At 35.1% G+C, this 23,407-nt stretch overlaps 2 protein-coding genes across 2 annotated transcripts in view; one reads left to right on the top strand and one right to left on the bottom strand.

Annotated features, from left to right (window-relative positions):
- Nucleotides 1–23,407, top strand: part of LOC106719592 (lysine-specific histone demethylase 1A) — a 190,572-nt gene that overhangs the window by 61,818 nt on the left and 105,347 nt on the right. The window lies entirely within an intron of this gene.
- Nucleotides 16,389–20,698, bottom strand: LOC106711536 (toll-like receptor Tollo). Its single transcript, XM_014503876.2, has one exon. It carries the CDS (start codon nucleotides 20,386–20,388, stop codon nucleotides 16,549–16,551), a length of 3,840 nt encoding a protein of 1,279 aa, XP_014359362.2. The 5' UTR covers nucleotides 20,389–20,698; the 3' UTR covers nucleotides 16,389–16,548.

Consider the following 23,407-nt stretch of genomic DNA (forward strand, 5'->3'; position numbering starts at 1 on the left):
TTACATGTACACACGTTTAATATGTAAAAATCTATTTTGAATTGGTTCAATACAATGTTGTCATATGGTGTCAGTATTATTAATTGTATTGTGTATGTTTAAAAATCAGATGACATTTTATCCTATACAGATGGTTTAAGACCAGAAGTTAGTTAACGTATAGTAAAAAATCCACGCACTAGCTGACCACATTTATTGGCATGTGGCACACCGACTGACCGAGCAGTGCTGCCAGGTGGTAAAGATTTGCGTTCAGTTTAGCATCACTGGTCGTCGAACCACCTGCTCTTTTTTACTAATTCTTACTTGGCTTGCCGCTGATTACGCGCACTTGAAAATAACATATGCTCAGATAACTTTCCGTTACCGACGGCGACATATTGCCACTTACTCGCTGTCTCGCTGTGCCATTTTTGTAACATGTGAGTGCCGTGCCTTTTTACCACGCGTTGTAATACCGCGCAGTTGGTATTTTGTTCGTCTGTTACACGAGACGCAAGGATACATTGGCGCAACATTCCTCTCGTCTTGTATTTACCAAGTTTTGAACACGGTTAAGCTCGACGGAATAGTTATTCTGAAATTTCAGCAACGCATATGCAAATGTCAGCTCTCGACACTGATTGTACGAGTGGCACGGGGAAAATTCATGCATTTACATTAAATTTCAACGAAATTGGATCCCGCCGCTGTAGTTTATATACGAGCGTGTTGTGACACGTGTGCACCGCACCGCTTTCGATATTTACGATTTTCATCTGCTGCGGATTATACGTGAATCGCTTGAGAGACTAATTAAGTCTAGGTACAATATGCCAGATTTAACAAGACGATAACATAAAGGTGATGCATAAAATGACATTTACGCATTTACGCTTTTTATATAGACCGTGCATAAATTATGCTTCTCAAGGTCTACGTGCTTATGATGTATGTGCTATACTTTATGTTAGTTTGTTATCACTGTTATTTATTAACTTTCCTAACATTCAGAACAATTAAAGATGCCTTTCTATTTCTTGAACACTAGCACAGTGCTTTAATTTTTCCCATGTATCGTGTAAGTCGTACTTGTTATTGCCGTCATCATTCCATTGCTTGGCGGATTAACTAATCGAACGATTGTTTATTGCGGCCATTCGTTCGCGTCACCGCCATAACATCGCTCCGTATAACGAATGCGGTATACATTAATTATTGTTTTAGTGCCAGTTTTATGACCCTGCTTTTAACGGTCTCTTTAAAATTACCTGTTCTACCTCGTTATTCCTCGCTTTCAATCGCTGATTAAACCTTTATATAGTACGTCGTTGTTAATAGATTTGGTGGCGTTTAGGATTATGATTTTAATATTTATTCAATGCTCTTGGAAAAGTTATTAAAATATACTTCTATGAAAGTCTTTAAGCACTGTGTAAAAACTATTTCTTAATCTTACTAATATTATAAATGCGAATGTTTAGATAGATAGATGGATGGATGGATAAATGGATGGATGTTTGTCTGAAGGTACCTCCGGAAGGGCTTAACGGATCTTGATAAATTTGGCAGAGATGAAGTACATAGTCTGGAAGAACACATAGGCTACTTATTAAGTTTTTTTTAATTCCGCGCAGACGGAATCGCGTGTGACAGATAGTGTTTTTAGCCAACTTCAAAAAGAAGGAGGTTGTATATTTTCAACTTGTTTTAAATGGTAGTGCATCTCAAATGTGCTTTTATTAATAGATAACTCCAATGACAGTATGGATAAAGTGGCTTTTGCTAAGGGATTGTCTCCAACTGACCTTTCTTGAGTGGAATGCAAGTGTCAATGAATTTTTAAAGCTATACAAATTCAATGAACCATATAATAGTTATAAGGATTGTCCGCATAACGGTGGGAAAAATGTATGAATGGATGTGAGTTTTTGTTAACTTGTCACTTTGTTTCCGGCGTCGTCGGTCGCACGGCGGCGTGGAGAATCGACATACGCGGCGGCGGCGGCGGGTCGCAGCGGCCCGGTGCGCACCTGATCGTCGGTATCTTCACGCTCGAATAGCCATTACTGATTTAAAGCCTTTCGAAAATAAGCGATCATCATGAGACCGTAAGGAACAGTTGCGTCAACCCGCTTCGACTTCTTGTCCCAGATCATTTCTTTGTTGTCGATGTTTTGGTTGCTCCAATGTCCTAGCAAAAAATGTACAGTAGCTTAGTTTTAACACTTTAAAGGGACTACATCAGGCGAAGTGGTTCCGTATTTACTTTCTACTACAGTAAATCGTACACTATTTGTATGATTCACAAAATTAGTTTATTATTCAAGGATTGTTATAAAAAGGCCAAAGGACGTTTACAAAATCGCTTTGTGGATTATTATAAAACTGTACACGTCGGGTACTCATCACAAAGTGTACACTCGAGGGCTGAAAAACAGCAAGGAGTCGCAACAGGTTGACGTCCAATTAGAGGAGCCAACTTGAGTGGTCGACGCGTGGCTCGACACCGAGCTTTGACGGCCCGCAACAAAAACTTCGGTCCGCATCGCCCGCCGCCGCTATGTCGATTTTTTCCAATGTGAACCTGTCAAGCGTTTTACTTTAGTTTTCTTCACCTATGTGTGAAGAGCGCACTTTTTGCACTATTTTCGTGCTAGCTACGGGAAATAAAAATCGACATTTGAATTTAATATTTCATCCTATACGGATTTTCTTATGCGTACAATATATTTAATGCTGGTGGGTAACCTTAACTGTATTAAATTTCAATTTATGTCAAACTTATAAATCAAATATCATATACTAAAAAAAGCAGACAGTCGAATTTAATCCTTAATTACAGACTTCTTCGTCGTATCTTTATTTTGTTCCGATAAAATATAGCCTGGAAGCTGCTGCAATAAATTAATGTGCATAATCAAAAATTGAGATATAAATTCATATGAGATGCAATAACGTATACCCAATACCCGATATTTCCAAAGAGATTTCAATGTAAAAATTTTAGTTTGTGAAAGTTAACAATATCTGCCACATAATGTAGCTTACAATTCTTTATTGGCCCACGTCCAGACTTATGTTAATTGCTATGATTAATGAAAATGAAGGATTAAGCTTATAAACGTTATATCACGTTACGGCTTATTAAATAATTGAGTTATTGCGTCTCTAATGAAGACGTAATCTTGTATAAAATGTGCAAAGTCCAGTTATCTAAGCGGATGAGCGTGTGATGAAGTTTTAATGACATAATGCAGATACCGCTGACTCGATTAACCTGGCTGGTAGCTAACCACTGTCTTAGCAAGTAGTGTCCGCGGTGACTAGCGCTGTACATTTCACGTCGGCTCACGAGGCGCGGCGAAGCGGTATCAAACGCAATAGACATATCATCGATTTACTACGCTACTTTGATGTTGATCAATCGCTGTGATTACAAAAACGTACGCCACAGCGTTCTAATACGCTGAGCGAAACTTTTTGTGTGTGTTCAAGTGGGTTCTGTTTCTTTTTTATACTTATTTGGAATATTTTTTCAATATGTTACACAAAACCTTTTTTTTACGATCATATTTTGGAAAATTGTGAAATATTTTAAAGGAAAGTCGAACCCAGGGACAACAAGGTTGTCTGTCATTACTTCAGTTTCAGATCAGCGGTTTTGTCAATTTTTTTGACATTATTGTTTTATAGTTGTAAATTTAACAAAAATCTGTCAATAGCTTAAGTTTAACAAAGTAAATTAGAATTGTTTAATACCTGTATTTAATAGGCAGTTAAAATTTTTATGTCTTTATGTTTGGTATACTAGAATCTTGTTACGTTTACAGCCAAATAGCCGTTATAATTCTAATTCAACTTAAGAATTCTTACGTGGGTTGATGTAGTTTGATGTATGGAGCCACTTAAATTGGTATCGGGAGTCCTTCCTCAGAAGCCGCGGAGAGAAACTGCTATTAAATTGGAAACATGTGACACATTTATATCAACGATATTTTTGTCTTTTTACTGTGTGTTTTTTAAACGTTACGTAACAATTATTTGTGTATAAATTTATTGCATCGGGTAATGAGCTTTCGTGTTATATTGTTTTTTTTTTTTTAATTTATTTATTGATTTAATAGGTTGTTGTAGACATGTTGTGTTTTATTAATATTTCCTAGTCCTTGATTCTCGATATATTTTATTTAATAATCCAAATACTAATCAACTTAATACAAAAAAAAACTAAAGAACAATTTGTTACATTTTAACTTTCTTGAAAAAGTTTTAACAGTAGCGTATAAAATTTGTTGACATTCCTAGTTTTTAATGTTTGAAGAATACTATAAAAATGACTGAAGAATATATATAAAACAACTTCACTGGATCATGACGCACTTATATTTCTTTGATATGTAATTGCGGTGGTTTTTTTTTCAATTATGTGTTGTGCTTAACGAAGCGGTTATGATCGAGTGTACGTAAGTTTAAACCCGGGGTCGCGCGTGCCTTTTTACCTTGACAGTCGTGTGGGCGACATCGACATGTGCAATTTAGGTCGCATTTAAAAATTACTTAATCTTTTATAATATTTTCACTCGAGGGTATATAAAAACTAGAGTATTACCACTGCTCTATTACTGTTATACACAACGCAAAACTAGTTAACTGTGTATTAGATTGTACAGTACTTAGAAGAAGTCGTTCTTATTGTTTACTCATCGCCTACAATTGCTGATTGCTTTCTGGAACAAATTCCATTTGTTATCGCTATGCTGATTTAGTATTGGAAATTCTTATCACCTACACAATGAGTAATTGGTAGTCATAATTAGTGTTATCCTGTTCTGAGTTGTGTTGAAATTTCCAGTAGTGTTTTACTTGAGTTTTTATATTACACTTTTCGTCGTATACTAGTTAAGATAGGAATACGTTGGAGCCAGACTTATGCCGCAGAGACGGAAGAAAGCTAGACGGCCTCACTCATGCTCTAACATAACGAGACAGGTGCTGTAGCCGAAATTGCGCCGGAGAAATACTGAGGAAATAACCTGAGGAATACTTACATTCAGACCAAGACGAGAAATTTGATGTCTTGAAATTTTATTTTTATCTTGTAAAGTACATCTAAGTTTCTTCAAGTTCAACAGTAATTTTTATCTTGTTAAATTTGTATTAGACATAAATAACTTTTAGTCTTAAAAAGTTGTATTCATGTGATTGTGATTTTATTCATTACTTATACAGTTTTAATTCTCAATTATAAATAGAAATTTGCATAATGAAACTTTAAGATAAAAAAATCATCGAGTCGTCTCGGCTTCAACTAAACGCTCTCTTATTTACGATCGTATCTCGGGGAATGCTGGCTAGTGGCTACTCTTGTCTCGTGTCGGCGTCTGGATGTTTTATATGTGAAGGAATCTCAATTTCTTATCTGTGATATTAACATATTGATTACGCTTCCCATATTGATGCGCGACAGACAAGCCGGACATTTGAACTCGTTTATGCTGCGTGCTATGATTGTACCCAAGATGAAGGAGTGAAGATACCCTGTATCAAACCAAGGCTTAAAATTATAAACAAAATTCAGATGGCTACCCTTGTTCTTTGTTTGATTTATATTTTCACACATAAGTATGAGTTTATGGAAATTTGACAGAAATAAAAAAAAACTATAAGATATTGATAGCTATTTACATTCCAATAATTTCTTTTGTAATAATGTTTTTGAACCTATGCAATAACTTAATTGTAAAAGATTATTATTTAATTCCTTAGACCTTAATTTAATCGAATGTGTAATATTTAAGCCAAGTCATAAGGAAATTTGTTAATCTCCGTCTGATCTTTGGATGTACAAAAATACTTATTATTTATTGTTTTTTTTTACTATTTATTTATTATTTTATAACATTTTCATTACTTTGTATAACGGTGATATCAGCAGGTCGGTCAGCGTTTGTTACTTCCGTGGTTGATAAAGCTATCTGGTAATCTAAACATAACGGCGATGCATCGGGCGGTATCTCTCTCTAGCCCAGTGTCATGGTGTCTGGATATTCAGAGCGTAAGCAATTTGTCAAGTTCGTTGTCCGCATCGTTAATGGACTGTTACCAAATCGAAAGTTTTCATTTTATTTTAGACGATGTACTTTGAATTATCTATCCTTTTCTATCTTTCTAAATAAAACAGTGGAATGTTTTCTTTAACGAATAAAAAATGAATTCATATGTACATAATTACATTTGATGTACATATATTTTTCAGTTCCTAGCTCTTATAATACATCTTTGTTCTTGGTTCATAGCATTGTAGATTACAATATTATGCAGTAGTATTCAGCTGTTTCATTAAATGTAATTGACGCCCATCTGAGTGACATGTTTATTACGTCATAGTAATTGTAAAAATTATTTCATAGGCCTTCTTTATATTCATTGGTTTCACTCTGCGATTTGTTTATAACTGGGCGTAGGTGCTCATGCGGTGTCCGTATGTATTTAAAAGGCACCTCAGGCTTCTCTCACCTAGGTCTTGCAACCGGTTTATGGTCCCCTGGTGTCTTCGTGAGGTATCATTGACGCTTGTAATGTTTTACAAGTGATCATTTTTAATTAAGTGCTAAATGCTCATTCTTATAATGCATTTAACGAGGTTTTATTTCGTGAACATGTATTATTTTAATTTAACTATTATACGTTTAATAATATTCAATGTCATATTGGAATTATATATGTATTTGTTCATTTTTGTTCGTTCATATTTCATTTACTGTTAGGTGTTACGAGTAACTGAACTTCGAAACAATTTGTAAAATAAATTATAATGTAACTAAACCGACTTGACTTAATTCTAAATAATTGTAACACTTCAGAATTGAACCGTGACCGGATGAGATGATAGCATAGTATTACTGGCTTGAAATTTAAAATTTTGATAATATTAACAACACATAGCTTTTTACTTATGGTAGAAATTGAGAAGGAATGTATGACTTATGAAATGATTTGTTCAGTGAAATCTTATAACAATTTGCCTTTATTTATTATCCGTCAGTGTGATTAATGATTAACACCTGGCTTAGGTGGTCTTTTAGTCTTTAGTCTTTTTCACACGCGATGTCCATTAGAAGCAATCCTATCACATCGTTCGACTTTTTTCAACACGAATACTTTAACAAATGCATGCTTTTTGGTTACACATGCTCTTTGTACCATCGCCTTTCATTGTCACTAGAATCGAAATGTTGAAACAATTCAGAACTGGAACGAGTGATGGGGAAAGAAATCAAATTATTCAAGTTAAGTAAATGCACAAAAGTATAGCCGGAGGGAGGCGAACTAATTAAAAGTTAGCTTTCTGTACTAATAATTCGATGACTGTCAGAGTTTTGCGTCGTTAATTTTAATTAAAGAAACGAGGAACGGGCGGGGGTCGTTATTATATTAAAGCATTGGAATTGGTGATCCGCTAAACTTCGACATTCGGCTCTTGGATGACCGTTCATTCGTTCTAATTAACCCTTTCGGAGTTTTCTTTGCCAGACGTTAGTAATGCCAAAGTTTGAAAAAATACCATCGCCTATTGCGGTGACCGCAATAAATCAATTACGACGATTTTTACATTTCCTCGATTTTATTTTGGTCAAACTTTGCAACAAAACTTAGAATTTAATTACTTTAAAATATTTAAGAATTTATGTCCTGTTAGTTTTGGTAGAATGTTAAAATAATTATCACTTTATTCCTTAGGAACAGCGTGAATCTTGTTCGCAATTTGTTGCTTCTCTTATACATCCACGCACGTCTTTGATTAAGGTCGGTAGTGATGTATTTCTTGCGGGCTAACTTAATGGGAAGGCATTTGTCAAATGTCCACCTTATTAGCTGGAGTATTGACTTAATAGAACTAATATTTAGTGTGGTAGAATATGAGTCAAATATATTACATTGTGTTTTTAGAATTATCTGTTGACAATCGAGTATTTCATATAAATTAAGGAAGAACTTCAAATTTTATGTACAGCGTGTTATTTAACGTGAGGTAAACGGTCTTCCAATTGTTAGAAGAATAAAGATGTGGACTAAAACTGTTTCTATTACAAGTCTAATTGAAATTCGTCTAATTACGACGTTTTATTAGTTATTAGTGGTATAAATTAGATAATTTTGTTTTAGTCCTGGCTCGAGATAGATATCGTGACGTGATAAATAATAGTACATCGTTTTGTCGAGCGGCTAACGGAGCAGGAGCCGCCGTCTCGCTCGATACATCAATGAGATGTCAGTTTTTGTGGTGCCCCAGCAACACACGTGTCAGCCGACGCTCCTAACGTGTGTCATAGTTCACTATTTTAACAACAATTTATCATGTCTCTTGATTGTGTGTTAATTCTGTGTTGGCTACGAGTTATGTTCGCCCCGTTAGGAATGCATGAGCTTTTAATGTTCGTTATTTTATGGTGTTTTGTTGCTGATGATTTCTCATCAGGAATTTCTATTTCTAATTTTATCAGAGGCAGTTCTTTTTATATCTATCGGTGAATGTAATTGTGTTAACAGAACATAGATAATGTTTACTATTTATCTCATCTATAAAAGTTGCCAGAGATAATTTTAAAATTCTAATCTCCGTAAGCTGTTTAAATTACAAGGCTTAGTAGTATTTATATTTTGTTCTCTTGGTTTTGTGCGGGAACTATTTATGTTTGTTTAATCAGTCTATTTATCTTTGATGCACGTACTTACGTATCGATTTGTTTAACATTCAAAGTCAAAGAAATATTTGGTGATAAATGACCAGATAAAAATAATATTTTACACCGTTGATGCTACAAATTGATACAGTCGTGATACATCGGCTATGTATGCGTACATTAAAACCTGTATCTAACGCTTTTATATAGATGCAGCATCACGGAGCGAACCGATCGTAAATGTCATCTGAAAATTTATATTCATTACGATTAGATAGCAGTTCACAATCGTCGGCCATTGTTGGATGAGTGTACAGCGTGATCGATGTATGATATTGCGTTTTTATAGTTGACATACCGTCCCGCGCCTCCCAACTTTACATTTACGAGCCGTAGCCCTCTCGAAACAGTAGGATATGTGTTTTCTATCGTTGCCTCATATTAGCCTTTTACGACAGCTTAATTTATATACCGCCCACTACGTGTATCTTACCTACAAGTATAACGTTACATTTGCTCGTCAAATTTTAAAATATGTTATGTCCCACATATGTATTTCATAACTCTTATTTTGTATAGTATACGTTTATTTATAAAACAATAAACATGACATAAATTTATTACTGTTGTCTTGAACCTACTACTGATTGTTTTCATAGCTGGTAATTTTATGTGACGGTTACAAAAAACAGCAAATGGCACTTTATATGATAACAAGAAAAAGCGTTTTTTTTTAAAATTTTATATGATGTAAAAAAATGCAAGTTTTGCTTTAGCTTGAAATTTAAACTTTTTATTTTTTCACAGTATTACTTTTTATGACCTTTCTAGGGAGGAATATAAGCGCAGAAACTGCAATGATCAAGTACAAGAATGCACGCCGGCGTACGCGCAACAATTTGCGACCGCGCTCAATAATTCCGATTTACGAGGATCCATTTTCAATTTTATGACCGAGCTGACGTATCTATTTATATCAGAATTCATATCTCGATGACATTTCTGAAAGACAGAGTTTGACGAAGCTAAGGCTGTAGGAACGGCGGGTCAGTTTATATCGCTAGAATTGATTTTATGTGTTCTGTTTCTATCATTCTTATTCGAGCGTTGAATCTTGAGAATGTTATGTTGTCTTGTGTTGTCTTTAATGAAATGTGGTTTTGGTTTAGCAAAGCTGTGTCTTTCTAAATCAGGTTATAGCATTCGGGGGTCAGTTGAGTTGCTTCTGCGTGCGATTATTTTATCGCTCTACATTAATCCAAAGCGCACAATGCCCAATGCCAATGCTTAAATTCCCTATTAAGTGTTATGGTGTGCATAGAATTGTGCGAGGATTCAATTACGCTTTGTGGTAGATGAAAGGCACCGGAGCTGGGCGTGTAAACCGAGCCACGAGTCTCGCGAACACATCCCGACACCTCGAGCTCAATGAGCCTGCCCACAAAAGGTGAGAAACAAACAGCTCGCGAGAGGTATCGCACCGGGGCAGATTGAATAAATGCTAAATTAAATAAGAGCAAATAAAATCTACCATTAATAAATGGAAAGCGTACAAGAATAATTCATTTGGTAACAAAAGGGGAACGGCTTGTTTGTCCCGTGTGCTCGCCCCCGCTGGGTGAAATGGTTCAGTCGGACCCTGAGGTTTATTTCTTTACATTTCAACCGCTTCGTCTGCGTTTTAATAAGTTCTGGAGTTCTCGCCTTCTAAAACACCTGCTTTCGTGCTATGATCTGTTCATTGTGGTTTTATTTTTATTTTGGAAATTTCAAACCTTTCCTTTAAAAATATTTTGCTTCGATTATTTATGCTCAGTTTTCATTATTAGTAAATTCATAGGTAAGTCTCGTATTTGCAGTTATATTGTTAGCAGTTATATTAACAAAATGTTTCCCATTCAAAAACCAATTATCATTTACATATCAGAGGCGAGGCGCCGACGCCGGCACTCACTCGCTAGCTCGCACCTCAGGTCAATTCATTTACTACTCACCAACATCGAGAGATCCTTTCGATCACTAAGGCGCATGAATTAGATTCTACGATCTCTGGAGCTCTCACTGAGCTGGACCTTTCTTAGATTAGTTGATAGATGCATACGTGAAAGCTATAACTACCAAAACAAGACGACCAACCAAATCGCCTTTGTTGAGATTTTATCTTGCCGTTAAATACTTCTAACCATTATAGAATATCTAGCGTCTCGCTCGAACCAACAGCGGCCAATTACTTTAGGCTGATACCCGTTTGTGGACTTTAGTTTTGAAGAGAATTTTGAATGCCTGTTTATATCGGTTCTGTACAACGTAATTTTTTTCTGTTAACTGCTACTTTAATTGGTAGCATTACACAAGTCGATAATAATAACGGAATTTTTGTTAGGTGCTGCAATATATGTTTTGATATCTTCTCACGTGACTATGTTCATTTTTTTTAATAAATCTCATGTTGTTTTAGTCTTAAGTGTTTTCTTGAAAATTATTTATTGTCTATTAATATCATTATTTAAAGTAATTAAAGTAACATTTATTTCGTCTCATGTAATCCATATTCGTCCAAGCCGTAATATATGTTCTGGTTATAGGCCAGGCTTATTTGTAAACCGGCATCTCAATGATCGGCGTCGTTCATAGCCCACTTATTGAGCCAAGTGTGTACCACAAGTTAATTAAACGAACCTCTCGTTCAAACGTAAGTGATCACATAGGAAGGTACAAACGACCCTGTTTGAGATATGTACCTTTTCATTAATTGAAGTTTTTTTGTCTTGTTATTGATAGATAAAACGTTTCATATTTTAGTAGTCTATGTTGTAGTCTCTGGAAGTAGCGAAAGTGAAAATAATAACATACAATCAAATGTTTTAATTAGTATTTCTAATTTTGTAGAACAAACCAATTAATGGTCATTATTTTTGGGCTCATGTGAAAACAAATAGTTTGATTGTTAGATAACCTCTTGTTAACATTATTGAAATAACAATCTGGTTATCAAATTAATCTCTTGGGAGCAACTTAATTAAAGTGCTGGTCGAAAGCAGCGTATAATTTGCGTCAAAATTGTTTCGCTTTAATAAAGATCGTTAGTACGATGAGTCACCGAACTTATTTAAGCCATGTTATTGTGTGCTCTTATAATAGCTACCTAAATTGTACGTTAAATATTTCTTATCCACTTAAAAAAAACAGTTGCATATACTTACTTGTATGTGAATATATTTTGATAGTTTGTATTTAAAAAATTAACATATTTAATAGTGTTTGATTTATTTTGTTGTCATATACGAATTCAATGAAAAATTTAGCGTTGAATATCCCTCCAAACTTGTACCTAAGTTCACATTTTCCTTGGATATTAATCAAACAAAGCTTATGCAATGTAATTTGCTCACATCGTACTAATGTAACTACTCTACTAGTTCACAAGTACCAAGGTATTTACAATAATTAGTGGAATTGAATTGTGTGAAGTATTTGTTATTTAATTGAGGTCAAAGAACAGTGCAGTAAGTATGAAAATAGAAAACAGTTATCGTGTTAAATGCGATGAACTAAGAAATTAACCAAATTTAAAAGTGGATATAAATAGAGTTTTAAATGATGCAAAGTTAAATGTTATTTCATTGAAATTGAAAATTTATTTTTAAATCACATCTTATTGTTAATTTTGATAGATAGAGTTCGTTTTAAATTTTCCTATGATTATTTTGGTTAAGAATAGCTCCCGTTGAAGTCTTTTGTATGCTGTTCGAGTTGTCGGTTCAATGTTTATTTTACTTTTATTCCCCAGTAAAAAGTAACGGGTTGGAATGTGAAAACATCAAATTTTTTATAATAGAAAACACTACACGGTCCAGGATTATAAAAATGAGACAAATTTATTGCCGCTCTCCGATTATACACACGATAAACGCACAGACCGGTGATTATGATATCTCAAGACTTTAATCGACCGATCGATACTAAGTCGCGTTCCGTTCTACACTAAACCAGTAATAATAAAAAAGAAACTTGTTACGGGCGCGTCTCATCCGACAGTTTACGCTAGAAAATCAACAAGGTGCGCGGAGGACGCTAGTCGGAACCGCGGTGCCTTATCGGCCCATCGCTACGAACAATGCGTCGAATGTTTCAATATAGCTCCGACAGCATTTTTAACGTTTCATCGGCGTTGTAACAATCGTAAAATATTTTCTCTACGCCTTCTCACAGCTCTGATTAATGTTGTACACACTGCGGCGTCGCATTCGTTTTTTCACCTTCATGTTATTTTTGGTATTAATTTATTTCTCTCGAAAACGGAATAGATGGTTCTCGTGTGTGTTTTTCGGATGGGTCATCGGTTTTCAACAATGCAAGAATAGTCTATTGAAAATAAATACATACGAAAACAATGAAATAAATATACTGTTTTATGCTATTCCGCTTAGATTAAATTATCTTTACTATCTAATGACATTGCTTAAGTCTTTATATCTCTTAAGGATATCTATCCAGCATTATTTAATCAAACAAACCTAACATACTTATAGATTATATAAACATGTGTTGGGTAGTAAAGCGCTATGAGCTCTAGATTACTTTACTTAAATAATAGGCGGTGACACACCTGCATATAAAAGTTATTCAATATTCTGTACGTTTCTTCGGTCCATTGAAGGATATATTCGATATAACTTGAGTTATTTCAAAGGCTGCATTCGGTTCCAGTGACCGCAGCGCTGCGAGCTCTCGATCGTTACCCCCGCTCAGATGGATGGCGGCAAGGAGCTACGAATAGCATTTGAATTAAGAACATATATTATTATTTAAATTGTTGAATAAATATGTAATGATGGCTTGTGTTGCTCGGCCTAATTGTGATTCGATGTTTTGTATAATGTAAAATATCTAAATAATCCAGAAATGTAATCTAAAATCATAAATTATTGTTCAATAAAGCTTTGGTTATATATTTTTCGCTTCATTCAAAATACTTTTCTCACTAAAACTCCTAACCGCCATTCTCAAATAGTTTTCTATAGCTTCTAAACCACGCTATACATAATAGGACTATTTTCACAACAATAGTCATAACATCGACTCACAATCCATACTGTTTTGAGATCATACAGTAGTATTGGCGCGAAGGTTCACACTCCCGCGGGAGATATTTGTATGTGTTTTATAAACTATTTTAACAAGATAATAATTCATATCAAAGTAACAATTTATTGTAATACTCAAGCTACGACAAGGAGGACAAATATACTTTATTTATGCTATAAAATTTTCAGTCATAATTTATATTACTTACCTATATATCTTGTTCGTCGTGTGTTTTCATATTTTATTTGATGAGATAAAGTATCAAAAAAATTTTATAGACACCTAGAAGCAGCATATCACCGTTATTTTTATATGCAGTTAAATGATCAAACATCAGACAGAATTAGCTTTTGTATTAAGTAAAATTCTATCTTATAAGTTTATTTGAATTCTTCAGCACTATTCTAATATAAGAAACATTTAGCATTCACTGATTTTAAGTGCAATTCTATGAATGCATTTCAATACCTACACTTACACAAGGCGATCCTTTTGTTCGCAACTCCAGTTGTTTCACACCTACTTACGCCGAGGGCCAAGAGCTCGTTACCTCAGATTGAAGGGCCGCGGTCGACGGCCGGCGCGCTATCCTTACGGATCCCACATAAAAAACCTGATATGCAATACGCTTTCCTATACGTGGAGATGCCGTTTTGATCCAAGTCTATCATGTTTCTTGAATATTTAAATTAGATAAGCCTTTAGCAATTGCTTGCCTAGTATCGGTTTTTGTTTGACGATTATTTAATGCTAAGAAATGGCTTTCCAGTTCTTTGTGTGCCTCTTTTAGACGTCACTTCGTAATACCTATAGATGTTTGTTATCCATAATGAGATGTAGAAATTATCTTGGTGCCGATAAGCAATGTATTACTATTTAAGTGTCATCATCAGCTCACTATACGTCCCCACCGAGGGGCTCGGAGCCTACCCCAATTTTAGGGGTGACTAGGCCATAGTCAACCACGCTGGCCAAGTGCGGGTTGGTTGACTTCACACATATCATTGAATTTCTTCTCAGATATGTGCAGGTTGCATCACGATGTTTTCCTTCACCGTAAGAACGTCGGATAAATGTACATATGTAAATCGAAAATCGAAAAACACATTGGTACATGGCGGGATTCGAACCCAGGACCTGCAGATTGCAAGTCAAGTGCTTAACCCCTGAGCCACCGACGCTCATGCTCGACGCTATTTAAGTGTATATTAATTTAAATACAATAATTGAAATTTAATTTGGAAATACAATGATTGAAAAAAAAAATATATTAGAAAAAGTTTGTTTCAGGAAGAACTAGTTGACTAGTTAGGAATAAACTATTTATAATTAGAATAAATCTTATTTCTTACTAATATTATGAATGCGAATGTTTACATGGATGGATGGATAGATGGATGTTAGAAGGTATGTCCAGAACGCCTTAACGGATCTCGGTGAAATTCAGCGTAGATTTAGAACATAGTCTGGAAGAACACATAGGCTACCTCCTAACTTTTATACTGAACCCTCGCAGCGAAGTCGCGGGCGAAAGCTAGTTTAACATTAAAAGGTGTGCGCTTGTATAATTGAAGAAACATATTGATATCGTACTTTACATCAAATTTATTTTTTTAATCGAAATAGTACTTTTGAAAATTTCTGTATTTTTTTTCATAAATAAGGAAACCAGAGAAAAAGTACAACAGTTTTTCTTAGCCCTGTCTGGATTACTCCTAAGACTCATTTTTAAGTAATAAAATATTTAGTTTTTTGTAATAAACATTGTATAACTACACAATTATAGTTATAAAATTTTGTAATCAGCTTGTGACAGACTTCAATGTGTCAAGTTACATGTTTAGAAATATGTGTTACCGAAAAAGTATTAAATGTATAATTTTAAATAATGAATAATATAGTATTTATTATATTTATAATATAATAATAATATTTTCATTTTAACATCAAAAGAAAACCAAACCGAGTACTTAATTTAGTTTAATACAAATATTGTAATACTTTTTAAATAATATTGACTGTTATATAAATTTATGTCAAATCTTATAACTTTGTTATTGTAATAAATATTTTTCAACTAGATTATTCATAGTTTTATCATGATATTAATTATAGTTTTTTCATCCCAGTATAGTTCGATTAAAATTTATAAAACTGAGAAACTGTTTGGTTTTTTATTTTAATAAATAGTTAAAAGAAATAAATAATAAAAGAAAACTTCGTATTTTCATATCGATCGTTTATTTTTCGATTATCACTTTTTGAAGTTGCCAACTTTTGAAAATGTCTACAATAAATATTTAATTTTTAGCCATGATTTTATTACAAAATATACAAAGCTACAAATGCTACGTAATATTAGAAAGATAACTACATCTAATTTATCACAGATTTTGGCAGCTCAGCCATTTTAAGTCACTTTATAGTAAATAGTATGGCATTGGCCCAACAAGCACAGCCTTTGTGGGATAACACCAAAGTAACAAAAGACGTTATAATTTAGATATTCTTACAGTTGATATACAGTAAAAATGCATGTTTTAGTGCAAGTACATTGTTTAACACGTCAAACATAATTGCACATTTTTCTTTACTTAGCGACAGAAAATATTTTACACACATGACATTTTAGGAATATTTTTACACTATCATTAAATTAAAAGTAAAATATTTACAATATACAGGCTATCGGACTAGCTATCACAATGTTCACTGAGTCATATTTACACTGCACTTTGTTTACATTCCACTACAGGGCACTTCACTACACTAAGGTTTACAGTTCTAAAGTACCTTAAACGTGAGCTGAGAGTGTACGAGGCGAGGCACGGGGAGGTATCTGATGCGCAGCATGTGAGGGGTGCGGTGGCAGTACAGGGTGTGCGCCGTGCACGGGTGGTGGCGGCAGCGCGCCCATGTGGCCCCGCGGGTAATGGTGCCGGTGCATGGGCACCGCGCCGCCTGCGCCGGGGCTCGGCACACCGCGGCACCGCTGGTTGCTCGGCACGTCGGGCAGAGCAAATCTCAACTTCTCCCAAAACGATTTATCACCCCAGTGTAAATACGTATTTGTCTTTAAATACAATCTCAAGTCAGGATCGAGATCCTTGGGCGGAACATCATCGATAAGCACAACAATGAGTCTTCTCCGTCTGTCTCTTAAAACTTGAAGATGAGCAGATTTGAATTCTATACTGCTCCACTCGGATTTAATAAAATTCTCACTTAGAACCATTATTGTACGGCGCGAAGTTTGCACTGCTCTAGTTAGATTTTCAACTACGTTCCCGCTCACTGCAAAGTCCCGATACGGCAGACACAACTTATAAGAATGGTCGCCTCTTTCTAACATAGGCACCAACTCAGATGCGACCCAAGCTTCGTCTTTAGAACTATAGCTCACAAATGCATCAAACATTTTTTCACGATCATCTGTATCTATGTCATTTGCTCTGTGGAAAAGCCTTACTCCAAATTTGGAATGAAACCATAACTTCATTTCTTGTCTAAATATAAACGTTAAGAGGCTCACAAATAGGACTAGTACTAATATGCCGAGGGCTGCCAGAAGTAAGGGAATGTAGTCTTGTACTTCTCCATTGGTTATTATAGTTTTTGTCGCTGTAAGATTTCCGTTAATACTGTTATTGATACTAGGCAAACCTGTGCACATTGTGCCGTTTTCTTCAGTTATTTTGAATCCGGAATCCAAATCGTTGTAAATGCTCTCATTATAAGGTATAATATCAGTGTTATTTCCTTTACTAAAAATGCATTTTATTTCTGACAAATCCACAATGGAATTTACTCTTTTCGTCCATTCTCTAAACATTTCTGTATATTCACAATCACACGACCATGGGTTAAACGATAATGTTATTGATGTAACAGCTGGATTGATTTGCCACACCGATATAGTTATCAATCTATTATGGTCTAAATGTAGTATTTTTAAACGAGGCATGTTACTAAGCATGTCTTTTCCTATGCTGCGAATTTTATTGTTGTCGATGTAAAGTTCTCGTAAATTTTCTAATCCATCAAATTCTTGTCCTTCTAAAGTATTAATTCCGTTGTGATCTAAATGTAACACTTCAAGCTCCTTTAAACCGTTAAATGTTCTGTTGTGAATAATTTCAATATTGGAGGCATTTAGATATAGTATTTTTAATCTCTTTCTTCCAATAAAAGCATGACTGGGAAGCATCTTAATGTCGTTGCCGTCAAGATATAGTTGTGTGGCTTCCATAGGTATTCTCTCTGGTAAGGAATTTACGTAGCCTGCGCTTGAGCATTCCACTACATTAGCTGACCAAGATTGATCATGATAACAAGTGCAATTATTAGGGCAAGTCATTTCGCAATCACAGGCGTCGAAATCGCAGCAATGGCACAGCGCGAAACAATGGGATTCATATTTACATAAAAACTGATGCGGTGCGGCTTCAACTAAAGGCACAAATGAGTTTCCTCTATTGTATAATAATTTACAATGTATACTGTCTAAATCCATTAACTTCGGTTGAGTTCTGGCTCGGTTTCCAGTGTTTATTTTTTGTAGCCACTCCATTGTGCAGTCGCACTCTAATGGGTTTCCTCCAATAAAAAATTCAGGAACGGATTTATCCTGAGGGACAGCGGATATCCTTAAAGAATTCGGGTCTAAACTTGTTATTTTATTTCCGTAAAGATCCACTCGGGTTAAATTTGGCTTTTTGAAAAATGTGTAAGATTGTACCTTTGAAATTAAATTATCATTCAGATACAACATTTCAACCGAATTCGGTATTGCACTGCCTGTTATCTCCGTAAGCCTATTAGAGCTGGCGTCGAAAGTACTGAGAGAGAGCTGCGACTCGATCTCGAAGTAATTTCCAAGTTCAGCAATTCTGTTTGCATGAATATCTAACCATTGCAGACCAGTTGGAATCATGGCGTAGTCGAACCACTCTAACCGGTTATCGGAAATATTTAGCCATACTAAATTCGGTAATTTTGCAAAAAGACCTCCAATGTCCGTCAAGTAGTTTCCATCCAATCTTATGGCTTGTAAATTTATGTTTCCGTCGAATGCACCGGCTTCAATTTTGTGAATTTTGTTTCGAGACAAGTTAAGTATTTTTAATGAAGTCATTTTGTCGAACACGCCTTTACTTATGTTTCCGATGTTGTTTTCAGTTAATCTCAGCCCATACATCTGTTGCATTGTCATAAATGAGGCATTTTCAATGCTCACTATTAAATTTTCTCCTAGGTCGAGCGTTTTTAATTGTGGAATATCTTTGAGCGCAATCGGAACCTCATCCAATCGATTTCCATTAATATGTAAGTCTTGTAACGTTGAACAATTTCTAAAAGCATGTGGATGTATTTTTGATATACGGTTGCTGTCTATCGACAATACAGTGAGCACTGGCATCCCTACGAAGGCATAACTTTCTATATTAGTCAATCTGTTGTTTGATAAAATTAATGTATGCAAATTACTTAAGGATATGAACACGTTTTCTGAAATATGTTCAATGAAATTGTCCTGCATCTTTAATATTTGTAAATTATGTAGATCTCTGAATAAGGCTATTTCCATTTTTGATACACGATTATGCGAAAAGTCCAAATACACGAGTCTTTTTAGACCCGTAAAGGTCGACGTGTTTATCCAGTCAGATGTTAATTCATTGTGTGACAAATCTAGCACAAGAAGTTGGAAAAGGTCGCTAAACAAACCAGGCGCTAGCACTGTGATTGTATTGTTGTTTAAATATATTTCTTTTAGCTCTTTCGTATCGCTAAATAATTCCGGTGGTAAACTAGTAAGTTGGTTGTCAGAGAAGCGAATGGTCGTTAATGAAATGAGCCCTTCTAATGATCTATCAGCTACAGAGTTGAGACCATTGCCTTGAAGGTAAAGCTTTTGTAGTCGCTTAAGCCCAGAAAGAAGACCTGGCGGAAGTGTGTCTATAACATTTTTCGATAAGTCCAATATCAAAAGATTGTCCCCGCATTTTTCAGTCGGGTGTCGATGAGCAGTTGAAAATTGAAAGTGACTGATATCTCTCATTCGATTGTTAGTCATGTTCAAATATTCTAGATTTCGCAAAGTACACAGGGCTCCTTCAGGAAAGGTCAACATGTTGTTTTCGCTTAGATCTAGTCTTTCCAAATTTTGTATATCTCTTGAAAAAGCTGTCGGTGTTATTTCAAGTGACATGGTCGCCCACTCCGTATTATGTGTTCTAATTGTTAAATTTTTAAGTTCACGGAGGCCCGTAAATGCTCCATCGGACAGGTTACCAATTTTACAATATTCAATTGTGAGCTCTCTTAACTCTATTAATTGACGAAAACTTCCGGGAGCTAAAGAACTTTGAAAGAATAATGCATCACTACATTCTAGTCGCAGCCGCACGGTAAGATGGGGTTGTATAGCACTAAAGTTTGTATTTTCTAACTCGCTATTTATAGTTCTTAATCTGCATTGCAACGTCACTCCAGACTCATCGTTGTCAGTCGTCCATCGGCACTCGTCAGGAGCTTGATACCGCGCCCCCGTCGTTGCCGACAAGGATGCGCACCACACGCACGAACTCGCACTCAGCATTAATAGAGCGCTCATTAACCACATTATGCACATTTTTAATTCACTAAACTGCACTTAAACTTATATAATTTACATAGTTTATGTTACATATTGTTAGCACTAATAAAGAATTTGACAATGCATCGTTGACGCGAGTTTGTTATTTGAGTCGGAATTTTCACTATTCGGCCAAACCACTTAACTCGTTTCTCGCGAGCGCACTAATTGGACAAAATCGAGTGTCAACGATCGGAGCGACGTGACGCGCACCCGCGCTGAGTCTTGGATTGGAACTGACTCGCAGTCGAACCTGCGCTCGCGCACAAGGCCGCGCCGGTTCACGCGTTCCAACAGGTAAATCATTGCCCGGGGCTAAAAAGTTCTATCCGCCGAAGACGGAGCTTCACGTTTCGCTTTATTCGTTTCACAGTACTGCCTGTCAGAAAAATACATGGCACGCACACACTAGCAATTCACATACAACACTACAAAGCCAAACTGCTTTTTGTGGTACTTGTCCGAGCTTTCTTAAGGTAGGTGCGAAAAGGACAGCGATATTGCGGGGTGGCGGTGACATGAAGCTGGGTGGGGATATAACCAGCTGCCCAGGTAGTGCGCTGGCGAGCTGCCATACTCGTTGCTTGTTAACACTCCACAGACAAAATTATTTTGCTGACGATTAACGCGTGTTCAAGAAATTATGAGCTTGTTACGCGTATTAGCCATATCGATATAGTTAGAAAAGTCCAGTTAAACTTTGTGTTATATATTTAAAGTTTTCTTTTACATTTTGATTTTTAATGGAATTTGACGTTTTAGATTTCTCTTCGTTTTTAAAATGTTTTTGCTAACATATTCATTACATTACATTTCAATTTAAAAATAATTGATTAAATATGTGGAATTTGGTTGCATTTAAGGATTCGCCTAAACGTTTTCGCATTATTAGAGTAAACCTATCATTTATCTAAACGTTCAATCATTATCCCTTTTGCGTAGTCAGTAATTTGATATCAAACCATTTGATTTTACAAATTGGCGCTAATACTCTATCTTTGTATAACTTTACATATGGTTAAAATTTTCCAATTAGCTAAATGTTTTCAAACATTGGAAGATGTTTTTTTTGTTTTTCTTATCTACACCAAATTATTACGATAGTTAATACGTAATAAAAGTAACCTGTTTCTTCTAAAAGTTTTAGTTATATTATGTACATAATGAATTATATATTATTCCGTAATAAACATCTGAAGACACTGAAACTGTAAGTCTATATTATTATACTCGCTAATATAATATTTTATTAAAAGATTTTTTACTAATAACCTGTTTTTGTATGAAATTTGGTATAGATGTAGAACACTGTCTGGAAAAATACATAAGCTATTCAACAAGTTTTTCTTTCATACCGCGGAATAAAGGCACGGGAAAAAGTTTATTTATTCATAAATATGTATTGCACGACAGGTTCGTAGAAATAACTGATTTAGACGAGCTTTCTAAGTCAGGATCAGGAACTTATTGTGAACCTCAATTTCTGCTATCTTTATCACCTTCGCGTAGTCGTAGAGTTCATTGGACGTGGACCTGCCATCCGTTATGTCGCTGATAAAGACAAGTTGATTAATTACATTTAAAAAAATTATTACGTGCATCTTCGTAAGACGGGATGAAAGAAGAGGATCTTTTTTTAATCAAGTAAACACATCATGATTGAAACTGACAAAGGTCTTATCGATATATGTTTTAAATTTGAGTAACAATTTTTTTATCAATGTAATATGTCAGTCTCATATAAATAAATAATCACATTTATAATTTTGTTTGTTTTGATTTTTTTGGTGGACAAGTAATATTTATTCAGTTGAGATAAAGTAACGCTGGAGATTTGCATTGATAAAAATTTATGAATTCATTTGTTATGTTAGCTTGAAATTATTTTGAATTTAAATATATTTTTATAAATTTATAATCTATGTGTAAAGGTTTAGTTTTCTTTTTTTTTGTATTTTGGTATTTAACGTGTGAATACAAAAAAAGATAATATTTTTTTCTTTTAGATTGTATGTAGTTGATTACATGAATGTATAGATACAATTCTTCACGGTATGAAAGTAGTGCACCAATTTAACACGTTTTACACTATTTTCTAACGTTTGGTTTAGAGTGATTCACGATTAACAAGCTGTACGTAATAAAATAAATAGTCGTGATCGTAATTTCCAAGGTGTCGGAATGATAGGTCGGTTAGCGCGTCCGTCGCTCCACTATTTAAACGATGTTACAACGAACCCGATCGCAAACCCGCTCTCTATATCTCTCTCGCAATATTTTACCTTTTTGACGCACGAGCAGCGGAAAATTTGCAATAACATCACCAATCTGGATCATTGTGTAGATCGAAAACAACTTTGTAAATAGTTACACGCCCTAACAAATAAAGGTGTATCCTTTATATTTCACACTCGTTGTGGGACACAATACCTATGCAGGCCGCCTTGAGATTTTTTTTTACAATAGGTCAGCAGGAGATCTCTCGGTCGACTTTTTGTCGTAAGTGGGAAGGCGTTCATTGGCCTGCGTTATAAAAGAATAGATTGGCGGTAAATCGTGGGGCATTGTGGTGTAGTTTAATGTGCATCGCATAGCTCGTTATAACATACTGTCTGTATTCAATTTATCATATCGACACGCAACTGTCGGGGCCGCCGGGTGCTGCGAAGGTTCGATAGTGCGTTCTGTCCAGAGTCATAATTATTAAACTTAGAGTTGGTTTCAATAGACTTTACGTTCGCTAGTGACAAATGTTGAACATATCTCACTAACCATGAGGTTTGTGCACTAGTTGCATTTTTAACTACCCGAGCTACTACTGTTACTGGAACTAAACTCTAAAATTTGCAGATAGTATTTTTTTCTCTTATTTTAATTCATCGTGAGCAGATACAATATTATTATTAGTATTAGACCTAGTTTTATGTATAATACGTTAGGCAAAGATACCATCGTTCTACATCTTCCTTTTACCTTGTTGGAATGATTATTATTATTAGTCAGAGTGTTACTTTTA

The sequence above is a fragment of the Papilio machaon genome, chromosome 11 (assembly GCF_912999745.1).
Source record: "Papilio machaon chromosome 11, ilPapMach1.1, whole genome shotgun sequence".
NCBI lineage: Eukaryota > Metazoa > Arthropoda > Insecta > Lepidoptera > Papilionidae > Papilio > Papilio machaon.